Consider the following 18,124-nt stretch of genomic DNA (forward strand, 5'->3'; position numbering starts at 1 on the left):
CGTCACACGGTAGAACGAGGGACGTGATGGACGGTCGACGGGGTTAAGCAGAAGCCCGACTGGGATGGGTACCGAATTCGGTACTTTTAAGGTACCGAACCGAAACACGTCGTCGGTACTACCGAGTATCGATTCAAGTGAGATACAGATTTATTTTTAATTTTTATTATTAATATTATTTTTCTTTAGTTTTCTTTTCTTTTTTTTACCTTTTTTCTTTTCGTGTCAACGTTCACACGCACAATAATACGCTTACCTAGGATTTGACTTGATTCAACAACAAAGCAGTCGGGGCAATGGCGAGCCGAAAACGGTCGAAATTGTAGTTATTTGAAGTTTGGAATTTTTTTTTTTTTTTTTTACGACTGATGTAGGTAAATAATATTTTTTTGACTAAAGTACCGAAAAAAGGTACCGTTGGGTACCGGTATCGATTCACAGGTACCGGTACCGTATCGGTTCAAATGTGAAGGGTACCCATCCCTACGACACACACATCTGATCCCAGGTCAGCCGCTCCCTGTGGCCGCCAAGTCCTCCATTTAGACCTTCCATCCGGCCAGCCGCCCTGTATAAAAACATGTGCCTTTTCGGAGGTCCGTGCGTAACCCCTGTTACTCATTCATGTTACGGCCTCACGTTATTATTTAGTGCGGGCCGCGGGCGGGTCTGCGTGTGCGTTGGCAGGGTGTGGCGTGCGGGCAGCCGGGGGGGGGGGGGGGGGGGGGTGATAATAGCTGGGCGAGAGGGTGGAAGGAAGGCAGGTATTACAGGGCTGCCTCACAGGGGGAGAGGGAGGGAGGGTGAGGCGGGGCAGCCCTCCCACTTATAGAACTGCCTGCTGGGGAGGGAGGGAGGGAGGGAGGGAGGCAACTGCTCTCACTCACACACACACACACATACAGTATATACACACACACATACAGTATATACACACACACATACAGTATATACACACGCACACACACTCACATACAGTATATACGCACACACTCACATACAGTATACACAGACACACACACACACTCACATACAGTATATACACACACACACACGCACACACAGACACACACTCACATACAGTATATACACACACACACAGACACACACATACAGTATATACACACACACACACACGTTCATGCAAACATTTGCATTGGCGTAGTGTACAGCGGCGTTCAACCATGGAACCATTTCAAGATTTTCAAGATTCAAGAGGTTTATTTGTCACATACATACCAGGGCATATGGAGTGAAATGCGGGTGGCCACGCCCGCTTTGATTGTGCAAGAATACTAATAATAAAATGGACATAAAAAACGGGTAATAAAAAGACATGAAATGGGCATGATAAAATAGACACGCTAAAGTCCAAGGAAGAAGAACACAGATGCTTTTTTATATGCTGTGCTCTGCTGGGGGGGGGGGGGGGGGGGGGGGAAGGGCAACATCACGGTTACTGACAAAAAACCGTATAAATAAAATGATTAAAAAAAGGCTGGCTCAGTGATTGGCCTCCCTCCTGATTCCCTGGAGATCATTATAGCCAAGCGAACTAGAATTAAACTGAACACCATTCTATCTTTTGAAGGCCACCCTCTGTACAATATATCTGATGCTCTGCGAAGCTCTTTTGAGTTTCTGATGCCTCGATGCTCTACTGGGCGACTGAGAAGATCCTTTGTTCCTGCTGCGGTGACATTCTTTAACGAACACCGCTAGCTCTGTGTCGAGAGGCTCTCTTCCTCTCTTCTTTTTTTTACCGTGTTGTGTAACTTATACTGTATGTTGTTGTTTCTTGTTTGTGTATTTGTATTCGCTCTGGTGGCAAACCATGTTTCCCCTCGGGGATGAAGAATAAAAAAAATTAATATAAAAGTTATAATAATGATAATAAAGTAATAATAATGCAGCCTTTCTTCCTCTTCTGTAGGGGTTCGTCTTGTGTCACTCCATCGCCGGGGGAACGGGCTCAGGGCTGGGCTCCTATCTGCTGGAGAAGCTCAATGACCGGTCTGTACACACGCACACATGCACACGCACGCACACGCACACACACACACACACAGACACACACGCACACCGACGGGCTCAGGGCTCATGATTTTATATGCCTTTTCTTTTCGCTTAACTCTGAATTTACACGCGACATGACTGTAAATGAGGGAAAACCTCAGTTGCCTTTTGAGTTTAAATAAAGGTTTGAAATTAAATGCAATGTACAGTAGTAGTGAACGGAACAGTACAGTAGGCCCTGAGCATTGCACACTCCAGTCCAAAAGTTACAACGGCCGTGTGTGTACTAGGGGTGGGGGGGGAAATCGATACGTAGTAGTATCGCGATACTGTATCGATACAGGGACGCCAAGTATCGATATTTAATTATTCATATATATATATTTTTTTATATGTATAAGGAAGTTCATTTCAATACCTGTAATAGTACAGTAGTCCACACACACACACACACGTGCATTCAGTTAAGTTGGAATATGACTGTAATACAAACAGTTTAGTTTGTCAGGTACATGCAACACAGATTACAGTGTTTACATCTGTCTGCTTGAGAAAATACCATGTTCTGCAATAAAAATGATTGAAGTGAGATGAACAGACTGAAAACCTTATTTTATTAGATAAAACACGTTGACAAAGTTTTACTTTGCTGTTGAAAAAAGGTAATAAAGCGCAATATATCGCAATATTAATATCGCAATACTCAGCACATCGCACTATATTTAGTATCGCAACACTATCGTATCGTGACTCAAGTATCGTGATAGTATCGTATCGTGAGGCCTCTGGTCACTCCCACCCCGTGTGTGTACTACGGTCTTTCTGTACAGGAATAGAGCCAGCAGCTTCCCCTACGTCTAGCAGCAGGAGGAGGGTTGTTGTTGTTGAAGCAGTGTTCCCGTCGGTGTTGGACAGCAGAGATGTGATTTATGGAACACTTGAGGCGGCTTCCACCCTTTAGGCCTTTGAACTCCGTAGACAGTTCCGCAGCCGCTAAGATTTATCCCCGGTGATGGTCATGGTTCTCACCATTGTGTCTTGTATGATGTGGATGGTCCTCCCTGGCAGAGAGCTGCATTGGCATCCGTTTTTTGTATAACGCCATAATTGGAGATTGCCCGATTTATTGCCCCGTGGGCTTATGATGTAGGAGGTAGCTAACCAATAACGATGTAGTATAAGGAGGTAGCTTACCAATAATAATGTAGTATAAGGAGGTAGCTTACCAATAATGATGTAGTATAAGGAGGTAGCTTATCAATAATGATGTAGTATACGGAGGTAGCTTACCAATAATGATGTAGTATAAGGAGGTAGCTTACCAATAATGATGTAGTATAAGGAGGTAGCTTATCAATAATGATGTAGTATAAGGAGGTAGCTTACCAATAATGATGTAGTATAAGGAGGTAGCTTACCAATAATGATGTCATATAAGGAGGTAGCTTACCAATAATGATGTAGTATAAGGAGGTAGCTAACCAATAATGATGTAGTATAAGGAGGTAGCTTACCAATAATGATGTAGTATAAGGAGGTAGCTTACCAATAATGATGTAGTATAAGGAGGTAGCTTACCAATAATGATGTAGTATAAGGAGGTAGCTTACCACTAATGATGTAGTATAAGGAGGTAGCTTACCAATAATGATGTAGTATAAGGAGGTAGCTTACCAATAATGATGTAGTATAAGGAGGTAGCTTCCCAATAATGATGACATGTAGTATAAGGAGGTAGCTTACCAATAATGATGTAGTATAAGGAGGTAGCTAACCAATAAGGGCCTTGAAAATGAACAAATACCAGTGATAGCCGTCAGAGAGGACCAACCAACCTTCTCATAAAGGACACAGTGACGAGTCATATCTATCATTAGTGATGAATCTGAGGGCAGAGTGACAGACAGAGTCCAAGGATTTAAAGGTTGAGGCCGCAGCGTGGCTATAAATCCAGCGATAGATCCATAGAGCTTGTTGCCTTTTTAGAAATAAAATTTAGCAATATCTGCACTGCCCCTGTCTTTCATGGTAATACTATAAACACTGTACCCGTAGTATATATTCCGATTCCATTGAACATATTTATTGTAACGTATAATATAACATCATCTAACATCAATCTCACCTGCACCTGTGATCACACTTCCCACTTGCTCATATGCTTATATTCTGTGTTAAATTAATTATATTGTTTTCACTGCTTATTATGACTTTTTCTACTGTATAATTTTATTGCCTATATTTGTCTTCTACTATTACCCTGCCTGTACCTCCCCTCCCCCACGCTGCTATGATGCCTGAATTCCCCCCAAGGGGATAACTAAAGGAATATCTTCTCTTATCTTATCAGAGTTCTAGCTAGCACACACAAAGCTGAACGCCGTAAGCCACCAATCTTTCTAGCTTTGTACACTTTATGTTTATATTTATTTAGGATCCCCATTAGCTTTTGCACTTGACAAAAGCTATTCTTCCTGGGTTCCGGCACTTACAACAATACAACAATATTCAATACATTCAATCATTATCAACATCAATTACATCATCATTATCAACATCATTAACAATCTCATCCTCAGTTATGTTTATACTTATTATTAGTATAAAGTATTAAAATCAAATAAATAGTGTTCCTGAGCAGCACTCACTGCCATCAACATAAATACAATTAACAGTCAATTGGTTGTCACCGCTCTGCCATAAGGGTTCAGTGCATGCTCGTTAGTAGAGTAATTTTTTCTTGAAAGTGGTTTTGGATTCTATTTCAGCGAAGTAGCTTGGCAATGAGTTCCATTCCATGATAGCTCTGTAAGTCACAGAAGATTTTAGTAGATTTGTTCCGGGTTTAGGTGCCAGTAGATGGCCTGACGTAGCTTGTCTGGTCATATGGTCACGTTCTTCTCGTATGTAAACTATATGATCATAAAAATACTGTGGTTTTTGCCAACTTGAACATTTCTGAGAAAAGTAATGAGAAGGGATTGCAGACGTTTCTCAACCGGACGCCATGATAACATTTCTGTGCATAACTCCAATGTTAGTGCGCTTTGAACAGTTCTACGCTGTATGCCTTCTTCCTGGGACCAGTGAGTTTTCCCCACTGTTGTTGGGACCTTTTCTTACGGGTCTGTGTGTGTGTATATGTGTGTGTGTGTGTGTCCAGGTACCCTAAGAAGCTGGTGCAGACATACTCCGTCTTCCCCAACCAGGACGAAGTGAGTGACGTGGTCGTCCAGCCGTACAACTCCCTGCTGACCCTGAAGAGGCTCACCCAGAACGCTGACTGTGTGGTGAGCAGACAGCAGCCACTCATGACCCGGGGGGGGGTTTAGAGGCTCACCCAGAACGCTGACTGTGTGGTGAGCAGACAGCTTAGAGGCTCACCCAGAACGCTGGAGCAGGGGCATCGCACGGACACTTCACACTTAGGTTCGGTTAGGTTTACTTTATTTGTTCAAGGGGGAACAACAGCGTACATTAATAAAACATTTTACAAACGTAAATGCACCCAATTTTTGCCAAAAGGCTAATTTCCATTGGCAGTCCCCCTGCCAGAAGGTACAGGCTAACATCCGGTGTAAAAAAAAGGGTTAGCAATACAAACAGAATAAATATAAATATAATATATAATAAATATTCTTCACCATATTCAGTACAATTATAATTTAATAATTAACTTTATTTCTATAGCACCTTTCATACAAGAATTGCCGCTCAAAGTGCTTCACGGCAGTAAAAAAAAAAAGAAAGACGGACTTAAAATTAGAACATAATTGGCAGACCAAGATTAGTCTAGTGCAGACATGAAATAAGTATAAAACGAGCATAAAATAGGGGGGGGGGGGGGGGGCGTTGAGATGCTCTATTTAACGTTTATGTTCATTATTATCATAGTTTTAATATCAGGACAACAACTTGACTGGGACCAGAGAGGAGCCTACATGCGTCACATACATTTTCTTTGCAAAGAAAAGGTTTACTTTTTTTTTTTTAAATCTTTCCCCCCTCCTTTTCCTCCGATTTTCTCCCATCCCAATGTTAGTCGTTATGCCAATTCCCAATCCCCTTCCTGGTCGCTGCGCACCTACCCCCCACAGTCGGTCTGGGAGAGTGGAGGCTACCACATGCTTCCTCCGACACACGTCTAGCCAATCAACTGCTTCTTTTCACCTGGCAGCGTGGACTCTCACTGAGAGGGTGTAACGTGTGGAAGGATCACACTACCCCCCTTAGGTCCTATCCGCGCTGAGCAGGCGCCCCGACCGAACTGTAGGAGTCGCTGTTTACAACGACCCGGACCCACCCCGCCAGCTTCTCCCACCCTCTAATACAGCCAATTGTATTAGTGTGAACGGCCAGCCAAGCTGGTGACACGCCGGGAGCTGTGAGCTGGATTCGAACAGGCGAATCCAGCGTCTCCGGGGTTGGTGACGAACGCAATCTCCGCTACGCCACCTGACCGCCCAAGGTTTACTTTTTGTAATGTTTAGCAGGTCGTATCCGTCTCCATCAGGGGGTCAGTGACGCCAGCCGGTCGTATATCCGTCTCCATCAGGGGGTCAGTTGAGCCAGCTCACTCTAAATTGCTCCAACAACAGTGTTTATTGACAACATTCTGAATCCTCCCGAGGGTCCTGGTCAAGTCGATCCCAATTTGACCTGATGAAGAGGTCTGTGTGGCTTGAGATATTGTCAATAAGACGGTGTGCTGTTGGAGCGTGCTGGCTGTACCTCGCGTGGTGGGCGTCATTTTGTTTTGGTCCCAGCGCCCAGTAAGAAGAAGAAGAAGAAGAAGAAGAAGAAGAAGAAGAAGAAGAAGAAGAAGAAGAAGAAGTCTTTATTTGTTTTGGTCCCAGCACCCGCTAAGAAGAAGAAGAAGAAGAAGAAGAAGAAGAAGAAGAAGAAGAAGAAGAAGAAGAAGAAGAAGAAGAAGAAGAAGAAGAAGAAGAAGAAGAAGAAGAAGAAGAAGAAGAAGAAGAAGAAGAAGAAGAAGAAGAAGAAGAAGAAGAAGAAGAAGAAGAAGAAGAAGAAGAAGAAGAAGAAGAAGAAGAAGAAGAAGAAGAAGAAGAAGAAGAAGAAGAAGAAGAAGGAGGAGGAGGAGGAGGAGGAGGAGGAGGAGGAGGAGGAGGAGAAGACGACTTTATTTGTAGCCCACATTGCTACATTGTCATGCAGTGAACACAACACACGCATGTGAGATGGGCGACACACATAGGGAAAACACACGTGCATTTTCCTTTTGGGTCACAGATGAAATTCTCTCTGCACTTGACCCGCCCCCCATCGTCCATCAAACGAGCGTAGAGAATAGACGACGGCAAAATAGACAAAGTCAAGATAAGGCACCGAGCATTAAATCGCATCATTTTTCACATTAGGATCCAACATCTTAATAGGCCTCTCTTTGATGTACCCAGCTCGTAATATGATGTGATATACCGGGTTTATGATAAGATATTGTCAACAGTATTCTACAGGAATTTTATTATTAAATTAAATCGGTCACCTACAGGCTAGCCTTCTTGTTTATTTGAGGTATTTAATGGACCGGGACGACAATATTTGTTAATTTGGAATGGAGATGGGATATTGATTTATTATTTTTTTTTTAACTCTGCCCGCTCCGTTATCCTCGTCTCGCATCACGTCTGTAGCTGGAGACGGCTCTGAGGGGGAACTAAACCACCATTTCTGGCTGCAAAAGTGGACAAATCGATCCCCCTCGCTACTTTTAAGGACTCTATATCACAGAGTTGTTTACACACACCTGCAGCCGTCACCCAGCCTTTTAACTGTGATGTGACTGTTCTGCTTCATGTAATACATACTGTGGGATATTTGTGGATATCCTGATGAAGAATGTCTCAGTCAACCGAGGCTTGGATAATAACAAGGGTTTATTAACCAAACAGATAGATTACATAGAGAGAATGGCTGAGGGGCTCTCCCCAGGTGATCAGCTGAAGTGACCCAGGTAAAAGACCCTGGTTGTGGTCGGGAGGAGCCCTTTATAGTTCAACAAGGGGGGTGTGTGGTCCCATTTGATAGGTCAGATGGGGGGGAGGGGGTACAGGTTTGGGGACACAGGGGAGGGGGGTGATTCCACAGAGAGGGGGGGGGGGGCACAGGTAAGGGGAACATATTTACATGAGGACATATTATACCACAATACCTTGCAATTTTATTCGGTTGTTTGTTTGATGTGTGTTTTAATTATCTCCCTTACCTCTGTGATGTCCGTACCGTCTGTCTCTTTTCTATTTCATTCTATTTTATTGCATTTCTTGTCACCCAGAGGCCCTGTTGTTGTCCTCTCACCAGGCCGTCATTGTAAATAAGAATTTGTTCTTGTTTGACCCGCCTGGTTAAATAAAGGTTAAATAAAATGAATATAAACCGACATAGTAGAAACTGAAATTTATTTTTTATTTAAATCTTTTACAAATCTCTCCATTAGTATAACAACAGGAACAGTGTATTGCACTACTAAAGCTACCTAGCATGTCCTATATGCTCTGTAAATACTATGTACAGATACCGAGATGTCACACCATGTTACCTGTTTATTGCACTGTTGTTTTTATTGGATTCTATTATATGTTGTACCACTGTATTTTTATTGGATTCTATTATATGTTGTACCACTGTATTGCACATCGTCGCGGGCAAGACCACCCGCATTTCATTGTATACCTGTATGCCGTGACAATTAAAACTCTTGACTTGACTTGACTCCATATGAGAGACCATGTGTGGGCAGGAGACTCTGTAAACGGTGCATTTATATACAGCAGCTTTTATCCAAAACGCTTCACAATTTCTTCCTCACATTTCTACCCGTTCACTCACACGTTCACTCACCGACGGCGGAGGCGACCGTGCCAAGGTGCCGACCTGCTCATCGGGAGCAATTAGGGGGTTAAGTGTCTTTGCTCAAGGACACTTCGACACGCCGCCCGGGAACCGAACCGGGGGAACCTCCGGATTACCAGACGACTGCTCCCATATTACCTTCCGAGCCACTGTCTGCTCCCATAGACTTAATAGAAACTGACATTTTCAGCTTTTTTTACGAACCTCTCTCCGTATGAGAGACCGCGCAGGCAGGGGGGGGGGGGGGGGGACCTCTGCGCACCGATAAGCAGACAGACTGCAGCGTGAGCACGGAGGCTTCGCAAGCGCGGCTTATTACATCCCGCGTCTCTGACTGATGATTGTATTAGTCTAGAGAGAGACTCTGACAGTCTAACAGCGTTTCCCCCCTAATATCTGCTTCCTCCAGGGCCTTTTACACCAGGGCCCTGCAGCTGATCCAGTTAGCCAGCAAGCAATATCTGCCTCTGCCTGTGTGTGTCTGTGTGTGTGTGTGTGTGTGTGTCTATATATGTGTGTGTCTTATGTGTGTGTGTCTCTCTCTCTCTGACCTCCCGTCTCTCTCTCTCTCCCTCCCGTCTCTCTCTCCAGGTGGTGTTGGACAACACGGCTCTGAACCGCATCGCCACCGACAGGCTGCACATCCAGACCCCTCCTTCTCCCAGATCAACCAGCTGGTGAGTGAGGGCGCGCACACACACACACACACACATACACACACACACACACACACACACATATAGACACACACACACACACACACACACACACACACACACACACGTAGAGGGCTACTCTGCTCCACAAAGACAGCATAGGGAGGCATAGTGATATAACACAGACTTTGAAAAAACATGGCAAATAACGCAAAACTCCCACACCTACTGGGAGAGAAATACAAGAATGTGCAAACACAGCAGCAAGATTCGTGAGCTGCTGTGACAAGAAAAGGACATCCAACGGAATGCAACCACCATAAAGACTGTCAATCACACATATACAGTATATGTCTGATCTCCGTTTGATTGTTTTGTTTGTTTTGACACTGGCTTTGACAATGTAAATGTTTGTTTCCCATGTCAATAAAGCCCCTTTTTTTTATTGAAATTGAATTGAAAATGGATGTATCTGTAAGGTGACGGATCCACACGGCAGCCCTCTCCTCTCGGGGTGTCTCTCGTTGTGTCCCATGCTGAGTTAATTACAGCTCCACCACACGGTGTAGATGACAGAATATCAACAGCGTGTCTCATAGAGCCTCCAGCCCTGTCATCATTACACTGAGCTGTAATCAACACGAGGACTCAGTGTCCCCTGATGATGACATCATCACCGGTGGCCCATATTCAAACTCATTCACTCGTCTCAATAACCCGTCAATCTAAGACTTAGATAAGTGAACGTGTGCAAAAATTGTTAACAGATTTCGGAATGCGCGTGAGATTATGTTGGCGTTGTTGTATTTGGTGGACGTGCCCCTTTATAAGACTAGACTTTGATTATATTGTTAAGTTGTATCACACTTGCAATATCTACGAACATATTTGGAAATATGACATTTCGCTGCATATTATCAGGGTATCCGCGCGGCATTAAAAAGTCAAGTATTATGCAAACTAAATTCATAATTCTCAATTTAAGGCCGTAAAAGGTATTAAAAAGTCTTACATTTAATTATTGCACAGGTATTACATATTTTGTGGGGCAGCCCGGTTGTCGGGAGATGATATAATATAAAATATATTAAATTAAATTGGCGCGCAAGTGCAGCCGCCAGTTCAGTGTTGCTATGCGTGTTATATATATATATATATATATATATATATATATATATATATATATATATATATATATTATCTTTTTGCTAGTATGGTCGTGAAATTGGTATTACATTTAGCATCCTAAGTGTTATTAAAAAGGTCTTAAAAAAAGTCTTAAACTTGACTTGTTGACACCGGCAGAGGCCCTGAACACGGAGCTGATGTAAGAGAGGAAATATCACACTGGTGGCAAAAGGCACTCGAGGATTAACGAACTAGTCTGACGAGTCCGACCGGCGCTTCCCTCGAGTCAGCAGCACCGACGGGTCAGAGTCAGCTGACGTGCAGGCAGCCCTCATGTACACAGGGTTAACCCTTTCACTACCACACTACAGAAGGTTAACCCTTTCACTACCACACTACAGAAGGTTAACCCTTTCACTACCACACTACAGAAGGTTAACCCTTTCACTACCACACTACAGAAGGTTGACCTTTCACTACCACACGACAGAAGGTTAACCCTTTCACTACCACACTACAGAAGGTTAACCTTTCACTACCACACTACAGAAGGTGAACCCTTTCACTACCACACTACAGAAGGTTAACCATTTCACTACCATGCTACATAATGTTAACCCTTTCACTACCACACTACAGAAGGTTAACCCTTTCACTACCACACTACATATGGTCAACCCTTTCACTACCACACTACAGAAGGTTAACCCTTTCACTACCACACTACAGAAGGTTAACCCGTTCACTACCACACTACAGAAGGTTAACCCTTTCACTACCACACTACAGAAGGTTAACCCTTTCACTACCACACTACAGAAGGTTAACCTTTCACTACCACACTACAGAAGGTTAACCCTTTCACTACCACACTACAGAAGGTTAACCTTTCACTACCACACTATAGAAGGTTAACCCTTTCACTACCACACTACAGAAGGTTAACCTTTCACTACCACACTACAGAAGGTTAACCCTTTCACTACCACACTACAGAAGGTTAACCCTTTCACTACCACACTACAGAAGGTTAACCCTTTCACTACCACACTACAGAAGGTTAACCCTTCCACTACCACACTACAGAAGGTTAACCCTTTCACTACCACACTACAGAAGGTTAACCCTTTCACTACCACACTACAGAAGGTTAACCCTTTCACTACCACACTACAGAAGGTTAACCCTTTCACTACCACACTACAGAAGGTTAACCTTTCACTACCACACTACAGAAGGTTAACCCTTTCACTACCACACTACAGAAGGTTAACCCTTTCACTACCACACTACAGAAGGTTGACCTTTCACTACCACACGACAGAAGGTTAACCCTTTCACTACCACACTACAGAAGGTTAACCTTTCACTACCACACTACAGAAGGTGAACCCTTTCACTACCACACTACAGAAGGTTAACCATTTCACTACCATGCTACATAATGTTAACCCTTTCACTACCACACTACAGAAGGTTAACCCTTTCACTACCACACTACATATGGTCAACCCTTTCACTACCACACTACATAAGGTTAACCCTTTCACTACCACACTACAGAAGGTTAACCCGTTCACTACCACACTACAGAAGGTTAACCCTTTCACTACCACACTACAGAAGGTTAACCCTTTCACTACCACACTACAGAAGGTTAACCTTTCACTACCACACTACAGAAGGTTAACCCTTTCACTACCACACTACAGAAGGTTAACCTTTCACTACCACACTATAGAAGGTTAACCCTTTCACTACCACACTACAGAAGGTTAACCTTTCACTACCACACTACAGAAGGTTAACCCTTTCACTACCACACTACAGAAGGTTAACCCTTTCACTACCACACTACAGAAGGTTAACCCTTTCACTACCACACTACAGAAGGTTAACCCTTCCACTACCACACTACAGAAGGTTAACCCTTTCACTACCACACTACAGAAGGTTAACCCTTTCACTACCACACTACAGAAGGTTAACCCTTTCACTACCACACTACAGAAGGTTAACCCTTTCACTACCACACTACAGAAGGTTAACCTTTCACTACCACACTACAGAAGGTTAACCCTTTCACTACCACACTACAGAAGGTTAACCCTTTCACTACCACACTACAGAAGGTTAACCCTTTCACTACCACACTACAGAAGGTTAACCTTTCACTACCACACTACAGGTTAACCCTTTCACTACCACACTACAGAAGGATAACCTTTCACTACCACACTACAGAAGGTTAACATTTTCACTACCACACTACAGAAGGTTAATCTTTCACTACCACACTACAGAAGGTTAACACTTTCACTACCACACTACAGATGGTTAACCCTTTCACTACCACACTACAGAAGGTTAACCCTTTCACTACCACACTACATAAGGTTAACCTTTCACTATCACACTACAGAAGGTTAATCTTTCACTACCACACTACAGAAGGTTAACCCTTTCACTACCACACTACATACGGTTAACCTTTCACTACCACACTACAGAAGGTTAACCCTTTCACTACCACACTACAGAAGGTTAACCTTTCACTACCACACTACAGAAGGTTAACCCTTTCACTACCACACTACAGAAGGTTAACCTTTCACTACCACACTACAGAAGGTTAACCTTTCACTACCACACTACAGAAGGTTAACCCTTTCACTACCACACTACAGACGGTTAACCTTTCACTACCACACTACAGAAGGTTAACCTTTCACTACCACACTACAGAAGGTTAACCCTTTCACTACCACACTACAGAAGGTTAACCCTTTCACTACCACACTATAGAAGGTTAACATTTCACTACCACACTACAGAAGGTTAACCCTTTCACTACCACACTACAGAAGGTTAACTCTTTCACTACCACACTACAGAAGGTTACCCATTTCACTACCATACTACAGGTTAACCTTTCACTACCACACTACAGAAGGTTAACCCTTTCACTACCACACTACAGAAGGTTAACCCTTTCACTACCACACTATAGACGGTTAACCTTTCACTACCACACTACAGAAGGTTAACCTTTTCACTACCACACTACAGAAGGTTAACCTTTCACAACCACACTACAGACAGTTAACCCTTTCACTACCACACTACAGAAGTTAAAATTTTTTTTAAAGATTTATTTTTTAGCGTTTATCGCTTTTTACTACTGGGCAGTCCAGTAGAGAGAGAGAGAGGAAGAACGGGAGACAGAGCGGGGGGAAGACATTCGGCAAATGACGCCCGGTCTGGGAATCGAACCCGGGTTGGCCGTGCGGCGACGCAGCGCGTTACATGGTTCGCCACTTGGGCGCCCCACACTACAGGACGGTTAACCCTTTCACTAACACACTACAGAAGGTTAACCTTTCACTACCACACTACAGAAGGTTAACCCTTTCACTACCACACTACAGAAGGTTAACCTTTCACTACCACACTACCTTTCAGATTAACACACACAGATGCGAGATGGGCGACCCACAGGAACACACACATGCACTGAGTCGCCGATGAAATGTCTCTGCACTTTTCTTTTCCCATCCCCCCCCCCCCCCCCCCCGGGCAGCCGGGAGCAGACATCTCCGCTACAAGCTCTCCTTCCTTCCTACATCCATCGCTCTCCTAAATAACACTAGAGGTCGATTCCATTGAGGTGCCACCTAACAGTGGGCTGTCACCTCTTTCAAATCTGTTGTAATTTAATTAGGGCAGGGTGCAATATGAAGCTTTTTGAAGCTTTTGAAATGAGTTTACCTACTTATGAATTATGGTTGCATGTCTCTGTGTATTGTCATAATTTGTCTGATGTCCTTTTTACTAACTAACTGAATGAATGATTGTATATATTTTTTTTCTTCTTTGTTTACACTGTTATCGCAGAATGATGCAGCGCTGATGTTCCAAGTAAATGTTCCCCTCGGGGACAATACAGTTTATTCTTATCTTAACTAAGCCTGTCTGTACGCAGGTGTCCACCATCATGTCCGCCAGCACCACCACGCTGCGTTACCCCGGATACATGAACAACGACCTCATCGGCCTGATCGCCTCGCTCATCCCCACGCCCCGCCTCCACTTCCTCATGACTGGCTACACGCCGCTCACCACCGACCAATCGGTAAGTTGTGTTCACGTGGGGGCCGGCCACGTATACAGGAAGGGTTATTTTCGACGCGACGAAGCAACAACAAAAAAAAACATGCGGTTTACTGCTCGTCTTCACGGCGCTCTGCTCCTCTTCCTCACCCTCTTCCTCACGGTTACTGACCCAGGGCTCTTGTTTTGATGCGAGACGCTGCGTGTGAAGCGATGAGGTCGCTCGCTCGCTCTGGTCCAGTGGAGAGAGAGAGAGAGAGTTTGATCTTTCCTCCATATGTAACAAGTAGGCTTCCCACGGTAATCGTGAGACACCGTTGTTATATTCTGTGTTAAAACATCCACAGAGTATTATTACTTGCCTCCACTGGTGTATGCTTTTTCTTCTTTTTTTAGAGAAATAAAACCGATTTAGTTCATTTTCGCACATCAGTGCCCAAGTACATCAAATAAAAAAAAAAAAATCTTAATTTGCAAAATATTAAAGAGTGTTATCAATACTTAGCCAGACAACATTATAAACTGAATCATGCATCGGCACGGACAGCAGATCTATTGTATGGGTTGCAGTACAAAGTAGCTTAACCCTTTCACTACCACACGACAGAAGGTTAACCCTTTACTATCACACAACCGACGGCGATGCTCCATCATTAGCATCATTAGCTCCGCATCCGATGATAGTAAAGGGCTAACCTTCTGTATTGTCACAGTGAAAGGGTTAACCGGCTGTCGTGTGGCAGTGAAAGGGTTAAGTTTCACTTTCATTTTAGAGTAGATTTAACTTGAAGCACGAAGGAGAGAAAGGAGGCTCTAGAGACGCCATGACAGATTAAATCCTGCATCGACTGGAGTGGACCTGACTGTGTATCTTCTCGGATGGGGGGCCTCTTATCAACACCCATCAACAGGGGTCTGGAGTCTTAATGTGCATCTATTTCTGTGGCGTTGACATGGAAAGGTTTGGCGCCCTCTGGTCTGCGTCTCTTAGAGGCATAATAGATCATTCATTCAGTCGTGATTCAGTCGTGCGACGCCCTGTCAGGGCTCTACAGTGCGACTATTTCACTCGCATTTGCCCCTAAAAATAGATATGTGCGAACTGGAAAAATCATTTAGGAGCACAGTGTGCGAGTAATCGTTTTGCGTAGGGGGCTGTGTCCACGCGCAATTGTCAGAGCAGAGCGGACCTTCAATTCTAGCTCTTCAGCCCTGCGCTTGACAGCTCTGTGACAACTTCTCTCGCGAGTTGCGCTGTTTCTATGTGTAATGTAAACTCCGCAAGCAACGGGTCCAATTGTCTAACATTCTTTGCATCCTCGCCATTCTGGAATGCTAAAACCTTAACTAATGTTAGCTTTGATTGATTGATGGAAAACTTTATTTAACAGATTGCAGAATGGGTACAATACAGTACAATACAGTACAGCTGCTCAATACACACAATTGTTAAGAGGATGCAGACCAGAGAAAGCCTTTCGTCTTGCTAACTAAGCTATCGCTGGGAAGTGGGAACGCTCCGAGGCATCCAATAGTGATGGAAGGGGGGGTGGAGTCTCTCTCACTCACTCACTCACTCACTCACTCACTCACTCACTCACTCACTCACTCACTCACTCACTCACTCACTCACTCACTCACTCACTCACTCACTCACTCACTATGTGCTCCTTGGGAAAAAGGTTAGCGTAGAGCCCTGCCTGTGCTACTTAGATTCTGTTGACGATTTAACGATAATGAAAAGACGACGGATGTTCTTCCGAGATGTAATCCCCCCCTCCCCCCTCCCCCCGCCCGCCGTTCGTCAGGTGGCCAGCATCAGGAAGACCACGGTGCTGGACGTGATGCGGAGGCTGCTGCAGCCCAAGAACGTCATGGTGTCCACGGGCCGAGACCGACAGACCAACCACTGCTACATCGCCATCCTCAACATCATCCAGGGAGAGGTGGACCCCACACAGGTGTGTACCTACCTACCGCACTGTCATCATTTCATCGCAACATAGATAGTTTTGTCATTTCCTGGAAAACAAAAAGAAAATCCAGCACATTTTGTACTCCATTTTGCGTCCAATGAAATGTTTTCTATAATGACATTTACAGCACATTGTAACTGAGCTAGTACTCTTTAACTAAACTGAACAAATGTTCAATGTTAGCTCGCTAGCTAACGTTACTAATGTTGTGTAATGTTGCTAACCTATGTTGCTAACATTAGCTTGCTAGCTAACGTTACTAATGTTGCTAACCTATGTTGGTAACATTAGCTTGCTAGCTAATTGGTCGACCGTAATGCACATTCGGCACTATTGGCTACTATAAATGCCCATCAATATCCACGACAAGTCCCTCCCTAGCTTCCTGTTTTTACAGGAAACGCATAAATATGTGGAATCAAACAGCGTTCTGCTAGCCGTTTCATGGGGGACTTTAAGCGCCAAAAGACATGACTGACCAGAATGTCCCTAGTGTCCACAGCAGTGTCTGGACGGCTGCTCAGAGAGGGAGAGAGAGAGTGGGAGAGAGAGAGAGAGAGAGAGAGAGAGAGAGAGAGTGTGTTTGTGAACACGTCCTCGTTTGTTTCCTGTTTCCCGCAGGTGCACAAGAGCCTCCAGAGGATCCGGGAGCGTAAGCTGGCCAACTTCATCCCCTGGGGCCCCGCCAGCATCCAGGTGGCGCTGTCCCGGAAGTCCCCCTACCTGCCCTCCGCCCACAGGGTCAGCGGCCTGATGATGGCCAACCACACCAGCATCTCCTCGGTGAGTACCGTGTAGAGCAGGGGTGGGCAACTTTGTATATGGTGAGGGCCACAAAATGTCCACAATCAATCTGGGGGGCCGCATTGTTTATCGGCAGTCCGGCCAGTAGTACCCCATCACTCAAATAGCCCTAATAGTCACACGGTATATAAACAATTAACATTTGTTGTAACTTTGTTTTTATTCCATTTCAAATGCATTTATAGTAATGCAATTTCAACTTTATGAATTTATAAACAGCTGAATTTAAAAGTATTGCTGTGTAACCCCAAATATATACAAAAATGATCAATTATAATTAAGGCTTCTAATAAAAATAAATGTATGAACTTAAAGCCCACTGCTCAACAAACACAAAGCAGCATTCCTGCTGCATTTCACTACAACAGTAACTTAAATCAAAAGTGCAATAATAAATGATTTTGTTAAATGTATAAACTTTTATCCTGCTACTAAACAAAACATTATAACACTGAAATGCATGTTATGGATATGAAGCACTCAGGAATGTTTTGTTTAGTAGCAGGATAAAAGTGTATACATTTAACAAAATCATTTATTATTGCACTTTTGATTACTGTT

The 18,124-nt window shown here is 43.9% G+C and overlaps 1 protein-coding gene across 1 annotated transcript in view; it reads left to right on the top strand.

The window, feature by feature from the left end:
* tubg1 (tubulin, gamma 1) overlaps nt 1–18,124 on the top strand; it is a 36,413-nt gene that overhangs the window by 14,370 nt on the left and 3,919 nt on the right. Inside the window, 7 exon segments of the mRNA XM_084329566.1 lie at nt 1,934–2,013; nt 5,180–5,306; nt 9,481–9,535; nt 9,538–9,566; nt 14,656–14,805; nt 16,592–16,744; nt 17,381–17,542. Of these exon segments, the coding sequence (XP_084185692.1) occupies nt 1,934–2,013; nt 5,180–5,306; nt 9,481–9,535; nt 9,538–9,566; nt 14,656–14,805; nt 16,592–16,744; nt 17,381–17,542 (756 nt within the window).

The sequence above is a fragment of the Notolepis coatsorum genome (genome assembly GCF_963971535.1).
Source record: "Notolepis coatsorum genome assembly, chromosome: 14".
Lineage (NCBI taxonomy): Eukaryota > Metazoa > Chordata > Actinopteri > Aulopiformes > Paralepididae > Notolepis > Notolepis coatsorum.